Below are 15,759 nucleotides of genomic sequence, written 5' to 3' on the forward strand. Positions count from 1 at the left end.
AAAAAAAATCGAGCTGTAAATGAGGAAAGTTTCATAATAACCGCATTAGACGTTTGATAAACATTTTGACAAGTTAAGCATTAAAGCAAGCCTAAAGTTAGGAGTTTAAAGCATTAACTTTATAAGAGCGATGAAAGCGATCATTACAACATAGTTCTAAGTATCAAGTTTTAATTCAACTTAAATTATTGAGCTGATAAAATATCACAATTTAAAAAGCCTTCAAACTTTTAAACTAGTAGCACAAATCATTGTTATCTCTGTCTTTTTTAAAGAGAATTAAAGAGATAACAAGCTGATAGAACCTTTATTTAATATTTTAAAACGATATATACGATAGTATATAATATAATAATTCAGAGCTAGATAAAGAATTAAAACAATGCTGTGAAATTCATTAAACAAATTGTTATCTCGACATTGTGACGTATTAAACAATCTTCCTCTGATTTTCGCAAATAATAACATCGACATTTGAAGTTCCACAAATTGTATGTCGCAAACATCTGGAGGCATTTCGAATTGAAATACGGAAATTCAAAGCTAAGAGTCGTCGACGAGTTGAAGCTTTGACTTATATTTAACTACTTTTTTGGTAATACAGTAACACTAAGGGAACGTACGCATACTACGTGACCCGTTTTGGGGGGGGGAGTCCTTAAAATACTACGGCCAGTCACAAGAGCAGGGGGTGGGGCACAGATTTTAGTCACGTATTCGTTGTTTTTTTTCATAATGCATAATTCACTAGTAATTTAAGTATGCATGCAGTCTTATGCTATAAAGAAGAGTATGAGCCAAATTATTTTTTTTTAATTTTTGCCTGTGATATAATTATTAATTATGAATTACTACGTAAAACCAAAAGGGGGGGGGGGGGTGGCATGTACTACGAGTGGTCACCGAGGGGAGGGAGGGGTCGAAAAAACTAAAAAAAATAGGTCACGCAGTATGGGTACGTTCCCTTATATGCTATACGTAATCTAAGACATTGTTACGTAACATTCAAGTATAACCCTTAAAAGTAAGGGCAGTAGGCAAGTAAGCAAAGGCTAATGTTCCCAAATTACAACTCTAAAGTACAATCTTGTAAACTAATCGAGCGACATCCAAACTTGTCATTTACGGCCGCCATCTTGTATAGGGTTCGATTCATCAAAATGACAGATGACTTGCACTTCGTTCTAAAACTTCTATCTACAATATAATCCGACAACTAACTATAATGAATGAGTAATCAATCAAATCTGCGTTTAATTATTTTAAATGAGATTAGTATGGCTTTAATTTAAGATATCAACAGCATTGAAAAAAATCTCTATCATTTTGTACCTATTTCTATATTATAAGAGTTTTTAAATAAAAATAAACGGTCCAAAGAAACTTCATTTGTTCAGCAAACTTTGCTACAATATTATAATTTCTTTCTCTCACACAAATCAGCGCCTGCAAAATTTTTGTTAGCAAAAAAACTTATAGCTTTAATTGCAGTTTACATTCTTAATATGTTTCCGTTTACTCATATACTGGAAATTAAAAAAATATGAATTATCAGAAATTAATAATTAGATAAGAAAGTAATATCAAAAACAATAAAAAAAATTGCAATTTCAAATTCGTTTCTTTCTAACTAATATAAATGCGAATGTTTGGATGAATGAATGAATGTTTGAAAGTATCTCCAGAACGGCTGAATGGATCTCAATGTATTTTATTTTAATTCCACGCGGCCGGATTCGCGGGAGATAGCTAGTATAACATATATTTAAAAGAATTAAAGTTAATTTTCTTAATGTACCTTTTCCTTATTTTCGATGGCCACTGTTTACTTAACGTAGAAAAGTTTTAATTGGATATTTCTTTTCCTTCAAGTTTCCTGACCAAGATATTTGGAGAACGAGATTTCTTTTTAAAACACGAAATGTTTCGGAATTAACTAAATACATATTAATGTTTGAAAATATTTAAAAACTTTTTTGGAACATTATTCAAATCCAATGTTAAGGGATATTAAAGACATTTTTTTAGTCTTAAATGCATAAGTTTATTTTAAATAGCTGTCGCCCGCGACTCCGTCTGCGCGGATTAAAACGTTCTTCCAGGTTATGTTCTATATCTATACCAAATTTCATCAAGATCCATGCAGCCGTACCCAAGATACCTTCAAAATAAATCCATCCATTCATCTAAACATTCGCATTTATAATATTAGTAAGATGTAAAAGATTTTGGCTATACTTAACCACTCCATCTGGCCGAGTCAGTGTTTGAATACTTTTTGGCAAAGCTCCGAGAGCTTTCACCTTAATTATTATAAAAGGAAGTGAAACTTTTCTTAGGCACTTTTCATATATGAAACCACCTTTATAAAATGTACCTCATTTTACATATGACCCTAATTTGAAGACGAAAAATAAAATGTTAAAAGCATTTTATAACATAGCTGTTGCCCGCGACTCTGTCTGCGAGGAATTCAAAAATAAAAACAAGCATCCATCTATTCATTTAAACATTCGTATTTATAATATTAATAAGATATTTTTGGAACCATGATTCTTGTTACATTCGTTCTTTGTAGGGTTTTTATGTGCTTTTTATTTTATTTGTTTTAAAACCATTTAATTGGATTAATATTGTAAATTCTTCAATGATAGTTGATTTATAAATGTTAAAAGCTTAATGCTAAAATATTAATCCATTACTTTTTAATTAGATGCTTGAAAAGAATCTAATTTTGTTTAATTACGTAGTAGAGTTATGTAATATTAATTAGTATCCTATGTGTTCTTTCAGACTGTGTTCTACATCAATGCCAAATTTCAGCAAAATACGTGCAGCCGTTTTGGAGATACATCAATAAAACAAACATCCATCTAAACATTCGCATTTATAATATTAGTAAGATTTTATTACTAAGTAACCATTGAACGACTGAGTACCATGTACAGTACAGTACCATGAAACTAACATCCATCCATCCATCTTAACATTCGCATGTATAATATTAGTAAGATAAAGTGTCTAGGCAGCAAGAGATACTCTGTAGGATGCGAAACTAAAATAGCGTAACGACCGCTGCTCGGACATTTAATGATTTTTCTACATAAAGGTCATCATCTCCCAATCCCCATTAAACTCTATGTAGAGTCTACGCACTAGACTTTCAATCCAATCGAGAGATTATTTATTTTTAGTAATCACTACCGTATACAATTATATTCCTAACACCAATTTTCTCGTTGTTTGATGTTTATTACGAAAATATTGGATTTGAAGACAAAAACAATAGATATTTGGCTTTGATTTTATTACTAAGTAACCATTGAACGACTGAGTACCAATTTAAATATTGTGCCAAAACAATTGTCAAAAGTCACCTGACTATGGATATCAAATAGTAATTTTGTCTAGTACACAATTAAATAGACTAAGGGGGTAACAGATAAGATTCAGGGCAAATCAATATAAAGTAGGAAGATGTTGGATAAGTGCAAAACAACACGCCAACTGGAGTGTTCCTCGCGTGTTTCAACATCGTATACACCGTCAAGTTATTTTGTACTATTTATAACTTGTAAAGCCGTTAGCTTGAATGCGGAAAACGATACTTAAGTTTTGGTATTGATTTAACGTTTTATAATCTCATACAGATTCAGACTCTTTTTCAGATTATTTTAAAATTGTAGACAGTAACATAATATTGGGAACAATATAGGGAGTTTTACAAACTTAAAAATATGTTTATTTAAATTTTACTGCCTTACTAATATTGTTAATGCGTATGTTTAGTTGTTGAACGATGTTTTTTTAGATCTCTAGAACGGCTGTATGGATTTTTAGGAAATTTGGCATAGATGTAGAACATAATCAGGAATACATTGGCTACTAATTAAGTTTGTTTAATTTTTCGCGGACAGTCACAGGCTACAGCTAGTATATAAAATATGTAGAAGAAGTAATAAATTTGTCGCTTGTAAGATTCGTCCGGGTCTCAACAAAAGCAGCCCTCTTCAATGTCAGAAAATTCAAGAAGGGATCAATAAAATGCGGGTACACAATGATTAACAGATTTTTTGTGAATTCTAAGGAATATAGAAGTAAAAAACACTATCAAAACTTTTAATATATGGAGTTTTGATGATGAATGAACAATTTGACACTATGATCGTAGGTTTTGACCGCTGACCTCTATAAATAGATTGGCTATACGACATAGTAATTTGTGCCTATTTGATTGTCGTCATTTTTCGCTTGAGGATTCGTACTAATAATATAGATAGAAAGTCCTATCAGGCAATATATAAAGGCGCGGGTAAATCGGAACGTAGTAAAAGCTGTCACTTTTAAGCAATCGCCTATCCATTTACAGAGAACAGTGGTTTCGACTTATGTCATATTTTTATGCACAGGGAGGTTAGATGAAGTGCTTTCGCTCTGAAGCGATTCTTTGGACTATCTTTGGATAAGTCACGTGATTGTTGCTCGTCAGTCTTATAATATGCGAATGCACTTTGTCTAACCCTCCCGGATATTGTTGGGTTTCTTTTGGACGATATAAACAATATTAAAACTGTATTAAAATCTAGAATACATGTTATGATACGGGCATTTTAAAATTGTAAATTTATGACCTAAGTTAACATCCTGCAATGCGTACTTTAGTTGACATGATTTAAGTTTCTTGTTCAATTCATAATTATGATTTGATGGAACTTCCTCGCGTGATGGTATAAAAATTATTCTAATGTTCTTTAATATTTGATTAGAAATATTCGTTCTCTTCCAATCGACTTCGGTCGGATGTTTTTGATTGTACGTTGTTTTGTAGTTAGGCAACCATCTTGTAAGTTGATTTATGTCATTTGAATAAATATATGTTTTTATATTACGATCGTTGTAATAAAAATATTGGTTTCTTGTATTGTTCATTAAATCTTTAGGTAGTTCTTCAACTCTTGTAGTATTTTGTATAGTATTGTTTTGATCGCGATACAAAATCATACTCAATATTTTTTCTAAATCATTTCCTTTCTGTATTGCATTGTTCGGGTTTTCTGAAATCAACTAGAAGTTTTTTAATTATATTTATTTTAGTTCAATTATTTGCTATGTAAAAACAGTAGGCAATATTAATATTTTATATTACCAGCTGTTAACTTAATAAGTAACCTATGTGTTTTTTTAGACTATGTTCTACATCCAAATTTCATCAAAATCCGTTAATCCGTTCCGCAGATACCATGAAACAAACATCCATCCATCCATCTTAACATTCGCATGTATAATATTAGCAAGATAAAGTGGCTAAGCAGCAAGCGATACTCTGAAGGATGCGAAACTAAAATAGTGTAACGACCGCTGCTCGGACATTAAATGATTTTTCTACATAAAGGTCATCATCTCCCAGTTCCCATTAGACTCTATGTAGAGTCTACGCACTAGATTTTCAGTCTAATCGAGAGATCATTTAATTTTAGTAATCACTACCGTAAAAAAGGAAGGAAGGATAAAGTTAAAATGTGTATATTAGAGGAAGTTTGAGAGTAGCGCCCAGTGATCGAGAAATTGAGGAGTTAAAGATTAGCGTGGTTTGGACATGTTATGAGGAGGGATGATGATGATATAAACAAAAAAGTAATGAGATTGAATGTGGATGGGTACAAGGGTAGGGGAAAACCAAAAAAAGTATGGAATGACGGTGTGAAAGAGGATATGCGTAAGAAGGAGGTAGACAAGGATATGACGGCTGATAGAGATGTATGGAGGAGTAGTACATACTGTGCCGACCCTCGATAGGGATAAGGGCAGGTTGATAATGACTACCGTATACAATTATGTTCCTAACACCAATTTTCTCGTTGTTTGATATTTATTACTAAAATGTTGGATTTGAAGACAAAAACAATAGATATTTGGCTTTAAAGTTACTTTTAGTTAATTAGTGTTATAATATGACGTTATTTAAGAATTACAACCATTCGAATTCCTTACCATTTTCTTTTGCTTCTGAGTTATTAATGTCCAATATTAAATGTATCTTTTCACTGTCTTTTTCATCGTTATTTGTATCGTGTTTATAATTTAGTGTTTTAAAAAGGATATCTTTTAATAGATTGTTTTGTTCTTGTAAAATTTTTAAGTTTACGCTCGACTTAAAATCTGTACTGTCTAGATATTTAGCGTCGTCTAAATTATTTGATAATTTCTGTTCTTTTGGAATTTTATTTTCCAAAGTTTTCTGTTTATTATCTGAATTTGTTTCATCTAATTCGTTCATTTTCAAAGAATTACCTAATACTTTTAATAATGGAATAATGGCATCATCAAATAGATTTTCTTTATTGTAATCTTTAGGATAAATTATCTTTTTTGTGCCAATATCTTTGTTATTTAATTTATTTTCAAGAACAAGATTGTGTGGTTTATTATGTAATTTATTTTGATCTGATCTTGTAATATCATTTATTTTATTATTCTTAGCAACCTTTTTCTTTGTTGGTCTACGTTTTGTTGGAACAATGGTGGAATCAATGTTATTCTTAATCGATTCTATACCTTGTGAGTCATTTGGTTTTTTATTTAATTCTGTTTGTTGATTTTCATTATTATCTCCTAAAAACTGTCCTGGTATTGGTATAGAATTAGTTATTATATTTTTAATATTAGATAATTTAGGTATATTCTGTGATAATCGTGTAACGTCGTCTATATGTAAATTTATTAAATCGTCATTTCTAGATGTTGGTTCATCGTTTTTAGTAATTTGGACATTTTCTTCTGATTTTGATAGGTCTTCGTGTAGTCTCTTAATCCTTGAATTAACCTGTGAAGAATCAGTATTAATTTTAAGGTTTACGCCATTTGCAATAAAGAGAACTTTTTTTGTTTCGGCACTAAGTACATGATAAAAACTACGACTGTGACTAATGTTTGGAAGATAATATTGAATTATTATTTTAAATAAGAATAAAACGAGTTCTTTATATAGAACTGTATTTTAAGAGTTTAAATACTTACATTTTTATCCAAAGTTCCATGACAAAATACAATAAATGTTATTAAAGTCATAAATAATTCTTTTGCTAGCATTTTCAAAATTCCTTACTACACTTTAACACGAATACATGATTCTTAAGAGCTAAGCACCAGAATAAGACTTTAGACTCATCATTTGTTTAGAAAAAAATTTGGTTCTACATCTAATGAATTAGTTTTGCTTATTCGAATATATTAATAGCATTTATAAAAGTTTATAAACATTCACGTCACTAAGAAGGTTCAGCATATTGAAAACACTAGCTGTCGCCCGCGAGTCCGTTCGCGCGGTATTAAAAACTTAATTAGTAGTCTGTGTTCTACCAGATTACGTTCTGCATGCTTGTCAAATTTAATCGACATCCGTTGAGCTGTTCTGGAGATACCTACTAACATACATCCATCCATCCATCTAAACTTTGGCAACTATTATATTAAGTTTGGCACAAAATTGTGAGTTTTCATTTCCTTAAATTATTTATGGTAGAGTTGTAAAGTTCTGAGAAGTTTTGAGTTTCATCCGTAATTATTCATTGTCTTAGGTTATTTAATCTATTTGCTATATTCTTGATATTATTCCATTATCATCATCAGCTCATTATACTCTCCACTGAGGGGCTTAGACCCTAAGTTAGGGGTGACTAAGCTTTAGTCAACCACGTTGACCCAGTGCGGGATGACTGAATCTATGACTACATATGTATCTTTGAATTTCTTCACAGATATTTGTAGCACCACGATGTTTTCCTTCACCGTAAGAATTCTCCAATATCATACTAAAAAAAATGCTAATTAAAAACAAATTCCTTTTAATCAATCATATGTTATACATAATTTCAATAACAGCATCGTAAGCTTGTCGTAGGAAAGGGAAAAACTCAAATATAGCAGATAACGCGAGAACAGATAATGTAATTATTCTGCTGATGCCACGAATTAGATCTAATTTAGTAGTTAACGGTGTTGACTTTCGTAATGATTTTGTTTCGAAGACCACTTCCTTTGGTGGTGTTACCTGGAACAAAAATAAGATAAGTAGTTTTATGATAGACTAGCTGTTGCCCGCGACTTTTAAAACTAAAAACTAACATGTAGCCTATTTGTTCTTCCAGACCATGTTCTACATATACGCCAAATTTCAGCGAGATCCATGCACCCTTACCGGAGATACATTCAAACAAACATCCATCTAAACATTCGCATTTATAATATTAAATAGTAAGGTAAAACCAGCGTGATTATTTTGTAGCAATGCGTCAATCGAATCAGGAGAATTAGAAGTAGAAAATTATGGAGAGAATAAGACTTAGGACAATTATCTTTTAATGTTTTTTTAAAAGATAATTGTCCTCAGTCTTTAGTCTTTAGGCCGGAAGCCTTTTTATAAACAAAGGATAGGAAGGGGAAGTATATTTGACAGGAAGATGATGCACAGAAAAATAACATTTCCCCTTTCTATGTGCCCTCATTAAAGGTAGAGGTTGCTTCGGGATTTCGGCGAATTCACGTTGGTACTTGCTCCTTTTAATATACCGTATTAAATCTTGTATTGCGGCATGATGTCTAGATTTTTTTGCACCAAGGATCATATCTCAATTTAACAGAAGAACAATCATTATTGTCAGACGTTTTAAAACCTAATTTTTAATATTATTTTAGGACAAAATGTCAATCTCATTATGGTCATATTTATTAAACTAATTTCCATTTGTTTAAACTACTTTATTACTTTGCAAGTAACCGTTTGCTGTAATCAAAGTAAAATACAAGTAATTCTTTGGTTTTATTTAACCAATATCTATACGTTACTTTCCCCACACAAGGGAAGTTTAACGACTGACTTTGGAACTATGTCGTCAAAGTTTACGGAGCATAGCTGAACCATTAGGACATTGGACGGCATTTACTTCGTTTTGTTTACCTGGAAAACAACACCAGGCTCTATTTTAGATGGGACGACATTGCGTTGACTTTCAGAACAAGGCTGTAAATTTAGAATCAATAGTTTTATTTTATTATTAAAAAAAAACCATCGTTTTGTAGCGTCGATGGCTCAGGGGTTAATGTACTTGACTTGTAATCAGCAGGTCCTGGGTTCGAATCCCGTCATATAACACTGTGTTTTTCGATTTACATATGTACATTTATCCGACGCTCATACGGTGAAGGAAAACATCATGATGCAATCTGCACATATCTTTGAAGAAATTCAAAGATATGTGTGAAGTCAACCCGCACTGAACCAGCGTCTTCACAGCGTCTTGATTATAGCCTAGTCACCTTTAATTTAGGGTAGCTTCCGAGCACCTTAGTGGGCACCTAGTGAGCTGATTATGATTTTTTCTTTAAATCCATAACTTTCTTACAAAACATGTATACTACAATAATTATGGAGAATAAGGTCTAATGATTTTACATTTTTTAGTACCTAAAATAATTTATACGCGCAAGTGGATGAGTGTGTGTGTGTGTGTTGGATGTGTGTACCAATTTGTTAACATTTAATCGCAAAGTAATATTTGAAGCTTAAGTAAAATACCTAAATACGGTCTACTTTTATCTTTTTTTTACCTTACATGTTTTGTTTAATTTATTTTTATCACACTCCCAAAGGTTCTCGATACGTCTGTATTCATTTGTTTGCTGGCTAAGAGACAGTCGTATATATATAGAAAACGATACGGTATCAAAAGCAGTTGATACGACTTGTTAATCGAAGTTTCGTTCGTTCATTTGATATTTACTTAGGCAAAACCTTAGTATAGATTTACAATCGAAAGGGTCACGTCTTTGAGTCCAAGATTAGAACACTACGTGTTATGCAATCCAAACGAAATTTTCGGGGCGGATTTTCACTCACCTTTTCGGCGACCTCGGCATTTTCCCGTTTGACCTCGGCGTGTATAGGCTGAGCGTTGTTCGTGACGATGTCAAGGGCGCCCGCCGCACCCTCCGCACCTCTCTTGCGTCGTCTTAAGAGCTGTTGAAAGCGTTTAGACAATGACGAATTGTCAACTCACTCGGATCATAATCACGACAACACGACGTTCGTCATGTGTTACTGTAGAACTTTAAGGCGGTGACATATTTTATTGTCATCCCTTTCCTTCTATTTGGATAAAACAGAGATAAAAATAGTGTTTTGTTATCACAACTAATGGTACCTTACAAGATATTTATGTAATAGCGGTCATCCACGACTTCGTCAGTAAGGAATAAAAAAACTAACTTATAATATTACGGTGTGCATGAGCTACTTTCTCAACAAAGTCCCGTCAAAATCGTGTCAACGGTTTCGGAGGTTACCCGGTATAAACGCGGACTTATAGACAGAGAGACAAAAAATATTGAAAATTGAATTCTCATTGTAAGTAACGCAAATGTGTTTGCGAAATATGATTTTTTTTTTCGATAATAACATTCCAATATTATTATTTGGATGTAAAGAAACTTACACGATCATTAGTATGTCCGAAAACAACGCAGCAGATTGTCAATAGAATAATGTATAATTTCATTTTATTACAACTACCCAGCATGAAATCAACTACCCACATTTGATATAATAAAATCGATAACAAAATAAAAGTACGAGATTGATTTTAATATTTCATATTACTTTACATATATGTAGGTAATAAAATTGTAAAGCAAAATATAAATAAAAAACAATTGAAACCATTTTATTAGAATTTTTCATAACAGAAAAAAGTTTTCTTTGAAATTATATTGGGAAAACGCAAAATAATATTATTTCGAATTAAAAAAACATGTTTACCCTATTAATCATTTTACTAATTACATTTACATATGGACATCAGACGGTCAGTATTACATCTTACTATAAATAATGAGTCCAAAGTAATTTGTCATTATCATCACCTCACTTTACGTCTTGTCTTTCTTATAAAACAAATATTTTTTCTCTATATAATTTCTCTATATTATCGTTGCTTTATATCTGAATAGCTGTCGCCCGCAACTCCCTCCGCGTGGAATGAAGGAAAACTTAATTAGTTCCGATATATTACTCAAATTTTCTCACCTTTTAAACCTTCCCTAGATCTCCACGAACATTTAAAGACCAAGATAATGTATTATAAATCCGTTCAGCCGTACTCGAGTTTAAGCGAGAGAAACGAACAGCAATTTAAGCAAAAAGCAAATTAATTTTAAGATTTTATTTATCATTTGTTTTTATGTTACCATAAATTCGTTATTTAAATAAAAATAACGAAAGTGGTGTTAACTTGGAGTTTCGCTGAATAGTACAAATTGCCTTTGAATTCTGATTGGTCTTAACAACCCTCCCACCCTCAGACCGTCGTCCCCCGATCACGTCGTTATCTCGCCTTTGACAAATGAAATCTAAGCCGTGGGCAATTAGGCGATCGGTATCAAATGGCACATCTTATAAGGTACTATGAGGTACTTGTTTTTCTCCTTGCTATTGTTTTAAATGCGAATGTTTTAATGTATAGTTGTGTGAATGTTTGTTAGAATGTATCTCCAAAACTGATGTATGGATCTCGCTGAAATATGGCATAGATATAGATTATTAGTCTACAAGAACATAGAAATAAATAAATAGATAATAAATGGTTTATTTAGGCAAGAAAGTTATGATTAAATTACAAACTAGTAGTACGCTTGGTTCCTAAAAGGTCCACGACTCGTATTATAGGAGCCAGGATTCTATCGTCTTCGGCTACTAATTAAGTTTCTTTTAATTCAACGCAGACGGAGTAATGTTTATCATGTTATACAAAAAACCTATCTTCTAGTTGTCACTGCTATAGGAGTACTTTGTCGAAATCAAAAGGAACTAAGTTGTCTGGAATACTTTTATTTCAGAAAATAGACGACGCTGATCTACAATCGGATTATATGCCGCAACAACTTAATGCAGCGTTTGTTTCGAAGGTAATTAAAAGTAGAAATCGGAGAGCAGATTAAAAAAACAATCATTTACTATAAGAAATCTTTTGAGATAATTATCTGATCGAACAAAAAGATGCATTCAGTAGTAGGGTAGTTTTTTCAGTGTATGCATGCTGTAGACTCGGATATGACTGATAGAGATGTATGGAGGAGTAGTACATACTGTGCCGACCCTTGATAGGGATAAGGCCAGGTTGATGATGATGCCCGTTCTATTGTAAATAGCTAAATAGATCGATATAATTTGACAAGACGTATTTCATTCGAATCATATGTAGACCAATAAGGGTATTTGAACCAGTAGACATAAGTCAAACTAAATTTTGACAGCTCACTAGCGCCCCGCTGTCAACGTCAAAAATGTCTCAACATCTCTTTGTACTGTAGCTGTCATGTCATTTTTTCTTTGTCTAAATAGGTTTTATCAATGTCCTGTCAGAACCAACCGCGATAGCAGCGCCTCGCAGCGGTTCAGATGTCCTTATTGACTATTCATATCGTAGAAAATTCGGGCTAGTGGTACGTGTCTATTGGCCCGCGCCAGACGCACGTAAAGGACAATTCGTTTAGTTTATTAATATTGCTTAGTCTTGATTGCGGTAAGGATGATGGACGCAGCGTTATGTAAAATTACACAAAAGAAACTAAAAACTGTTGCGGGCCGTATGGCCAATGGACGCGTACCTATTCTTCTGTTTTCTCGTTGACCTTCGTGTGTGGAATAAGGACATGAATATGATTAATTCTTTTATTTTTAAAGTAATTAAATATTTGCCATTTTCTAGGATGAACCATGGAAAGCTATAATGCCTATGAAACAGGTTGATACAAGTTTAAGTAACGCACTGTCCACTTATACAGCACTGACTATAAAATACTACAGTCGTATGATTGCCTGTGCGGTGTTAGCTCTGTCGTCGATCATAGAGATATCTGTGTATTTAGTTGAATTGTATATAACATAATGAGATGTGACGTCATCAAATAGACCAAAATCCCCGTTTAAAACATATTGTTATATATGTTTTGTCAAAGATTTTGGTCTCAGAAATCAACGGTTAATTATTTGAAGTTTTTATATCACTTACTACGAGTTTCTGACATCAAAATCTCTGTATAAAACATATCGCCATCCTTGTTATCATCTTTTTTATATCATAAGGTGGCAAACGAGCGAGCGGCCACCTAAAATCGCTAAAATAGCGAAGTGACCGTTGCCCTTAGACATACGCAATTGCATATGCGTTGCCTAACTTCAATCGACGAAGGAGAGGATGAAAAGAAAGAAAAAAATATTTTTTTCTTTCCATGCATCCTCTCATCCGAAAAGTCCACTTCCACTTCCCATCCTTTCCTTATAAGAGAAATGGACTAAATTAGGCCTCCGGGACGCACACTCATCAGACGAAACGCAGAATTGCTACCACTTCAAGCCTGTCTTCTGTGTCAATACAGAAATAACAATATGCTTTAAACACGGATTTTGGTCTTAGAATCCGATGTAGTGATGTTTTCCATGTATTATGTTATTTGGCAAGAGTTTATTTATATCTTATGATCATTATATACTCACATATTTACAATGTTTGATTTATTTAACTACATATAAGAACAGAGTATCCTAACTTTTAATATAGTCTTAACTTAACTAAAATTAACGAAGATTATCCTACGTATTCAACATAATAATAAATATGTTATACAAAATATAAAAACGATTTATTATCAGTCAATGATTTTAGACATTACTAGCTGTAGGCCGCGACACCGACCGCGTGTTTGTCGAAAAAATAAAAATTAGGGGTGGACTACCCTTAACATTTAGGGGGATTATAAATAGGTGTTGGCCGATTCTCAGACCTACTCAATATGCTCACAAAATTTCATGAGAATCGGTCAAGTCGTTTCGAAGGAGTATGGGAACGAAAATTGTAACACGAGAATTTTGTATATTAGACTAGCTGTCGCCGGCGACTCCGTCCTCGCGGGATTAAAAATAGATGTTGGCCGATTCTCAGACCTACTCAATATGCTCACAAAATTTCATGAGAATCGGTCAAGCCGTTTCGGAGGAGTACGGGAACGAAAATTGTGACACGAGAATTTTATATGTATGTAAGATTAGTTAGAATCATTTGGCGCGAACGATGTGCTTTCATTGCAAAGTCAAGTGTCAGAATGAATAGTGAGGGGACATAAACATCAACATTTTAGTAAGGCTGGTGTTGGGTCACACTGCCACATTTTCGGATTTTCTTCCTAACAATATTTCAGTACGTGTATTTTAATTTACATTAAATTCATTTCTTTTCAAACAGTAACAGTCATGACTGATTAGATGCCTTTAATAAAACCGTTACGAATTAAATTTGAAGCATGACGCCAGGTGAAGTAATTTTAATTGCTCACCTCAAATCTTACTAATATTATAAATGCGAAAATTTAGATGGATGTTTGTTAGAAGGTATTTCCAGAACGGATGATAATGGCTACTAATTCATCATCATCAGCTCACTATACGTCCCCACTGAAGGGCTCAGAGCCTACCCTAAGTTAATAGTGATTAGGCCATAGTCAACCACGCTGGCCAAATGCGGGTTGGTTGACTGATCTTTGAATTTCTTCTCAGATATATGCAGGTTGCATCACTATGTTTTCCTTCACCGTAGAAGATCGGATAAATGTACATATGTAAACCGTAAATCGAAAAACACATTGGTATATGGCGAAATTCGAACCCATGACCTGCAGATTGCAAGTCAAGTGCTTGACTTAATTTTAATGAAAATTTAGTTAGTTAGAAATTAATAGTTAGAAGGTATCTACAGAATGACTCGACCGATCTCGCTGAAATTTACCACAGATGTAGAAAATAGTCTGGAAGAACACATAGGCTACTAATTAAGTTTTTTAATTCCGCACGGCAGGAATCATGTACGACAACTAGTATGTTATAACAGTGGTAGAGCCCACTTTAACATCTTCGCGCGAATCGGCCCGGCTCGCCCGGTGAAATACCACGACCACACAGAAGACAGACATGAAGTGGAAGCAATTCTGCGTTTCGTCTGATGAGTGTGCGTCCCGGAGGCCTAATTTAGTCATCTTTCCCTTCCCAGCCTTTTTCTTATAAGGAAAGGATGGGAAGAGGAAGTGGACTTTCCGGATGAGAGGATGCATGGAAAGGGAAGATATTTTCTTTCTGTGCATCCTCTCCACCGTCGATTAAAGGTAGGCAACGCATATGCAATTGCGTGTGTCTATGGGCAACGGTCACTTCGCTATTTCAGCGATTTCAGGTGGCCGCTCGCTCGTTTGCCACGTTATAATATAAAAAAAAGCTATGTGTAATATTCTTCCTTTATATTATAAAGTATATAGACCGTTAAAATCCGTTACGAATTATAAAAACCATGGCGACATATTATTAATTTATTGAAGGTATTATTATATTATTAAATTTCGTTACTCTACGATCATGAGTTTGACAATTATTAATTGTCACTTTTGGTAATATGTCTTATAGAAGGTATTTGTGGGACGAATTGAATAGTAATAATGCGAAAGTTTGGATGGATATATATTTTAAGGTTACAACAAAACGGCTCAAAGAATTTAGATGAAATTTTCCACAGATATACTTTACTGTTCTGGGATTATGAATGTCTTTAAAAATAAATAATTATTTAGCTACCAGTTTTCTTATGATTTCAAAAAGGATGAAGCCGCGGGTAAAACCTAGTGTAAAATTAAAAGGGAAGTTCTTAATCTCTGTCTGCTGTC

The 15,759-nt window shown here is 33.2% G+C and overlaps 3 protein-coding genes across 4 annotated transcripts; 1 reads left to right on the forward strand and 2 right to left on the reverse strand.

Annotated features, from left to right (window-relative positions):
- Positions 1–5,382: 5,382 nt before the first annotated feature.
- LOC106125655 (uncharacterized) lies at positions 5,383–7,152 on the reverse strand. The gene is made up of 3 exons (XM_013322936.1): positions 7,018–7,152; positions 6,410–6,823; positions 5,383–5,451 (listed from the first exon to the last, which is right to left on the reverse strand). The coding sequence occupies exons 1-3, from the start codon at positions 7,087–7,089 to the stop codon at positions 5,383–5,385; spliced, it is 555 nt and encodes a 184-aa protein (XP_013178390.1). The 5' UTR covers positions 7,090–7,152.
- A 700-nt stretch (positions 7,153–7,852) lies between these two features.
- Positions 7,853–10,614, reverse strand: LOC106125656 (uncharacterized). Its single transcript, XM_013322937.1, has 3 exons — positions 10,491–10,614; positions 9,896–10,015; positions 7,853–8,050 (listed from the first exon to the last, which is right to left on the reverse strand). The coding sequence occupies exons 1-3, from the start codon at positions 10,590–10,592 to the stop codon at positions 7,853–7,855; spliced, it is 420 nt and encodes a 139-aa protein (XP_013178391.1). The 5' UTR covers positions 10,593–10,614.
- Positions 10,615–10,823: 209 nt separating this feature from the next.
- Positions 10,824–12,987, forward strand: LOC106125851 (uncharacterized). 2 transcript variants are annotated; one of them, XR_001228289.1, is made up of 3 exons: positions 10,824–10,859; positions 11,890–11,958; positions 12,762–12,987. XR_001228289.1 is itself a non-coding variant. In XM_013323261.1 (3 exons), the coding sequence occupies exons 1-3, from the start codon at positions 11,397–11,399 to the stop codon at positions 12,939–12,941; spliced, it is 306 nt and encodes a 101-aa protein (XP_013178715.1). In that variant the 5' UTR covers positions 11,361–11,396; the 3' UTR covers positions 12,942–12,987. The 2 variants fall into 2 exon arrangements, 1 of the variants encoding a protein (XP_013178715.1); XM_013323261.1 differs by lacking the exon at positions 10,824–10,859 and adding an exon at positions 11,361–11,453.
- Positions 12,988–15,759: the final 2,772 nt, after the last annotated feature.

Source organism: Papilio xuthus, unplaced genomic scaffold (genome assembly GCF_000836235.2).
Source record: "Papilio xuthus unplaced genomic scaffold, Pxut_1.1 DF825783.1, whole genome shotgun sequence".
NCBI classification, from domain to species: Eukaryota; Metazoa; Arthropoda; class Insecta; order Lepidoptera; family Papilionidae; genus Papilio; species Papilio xuthus.

Excerpts from the sequence above, each read along its gene's own strand:
- LOC106125655 (XM_013322936.1), bottom strand. The coding sequence starts at position 7,089 with ATGCTAGCAAAAGAATTATTTATGACTTTAATAACATTTATTGTATTT. Across the intron at positions 6,824-7,017 it reads ATGGAACTTTGGATAAAAAT|GTTAATTCAAGGATTAAGAG; the intron begins GTAAGTATTTAA and ends GATTCTTCACAG. Across the intron at positions 5,452-6,409 it reads ATAATAAACCACACAATCTT|ACTGAAAATCTAGTGCGTAG; the intron begins GTTCTTGAAAAT and ends TCTCTCGATTAG.
- LOC106125851 (XM_013323261.1), top strand. The coding sequence starts at position 11,397 with ATGAAATCTAAGCCGTGGGCAATTAGGCGATCGGTATCAAATGGCACA. Across the intron at positions 11,454-11,889 it reads CAAATGGCACATCTTATAAG|AAAATAGACGACGCTGATCT; the intron begins GTACTATGAGGT and ends CTTTTATTTCAG. Across the intron at positions 11,959-12,761 it reads ATGCAGCGTTTGTTTCGAAG|GATGAACCATGGAAAGCTAT; the intron begins GTAATTAAAAGT and ends GCCATTTTCTAG.
- LOC106125656 (XM_013322937.1), bottom strand. The coding sequence starts at position 10,592 with ATGTGGGTAGTTGATTTCATGCTGGGTAGTTGTAATAAAATGAAATTA. Across the intron at positions 10,016-10,490 it reads TCGGACATACTAATGATCGT|CTCTTAAGACGACGCAAGAG; the intron begins GTAAGTTTCTTT and ends CGCTTTCAACAG. Across the intron at positions 8,051-9,895 it reads ATGCCGAGGTCGCCGAAAAG|GTAACACCACCAAAGGAAGT; the intron begins GTGAGTGAAAAT and ends TTTTTGTTCCAG.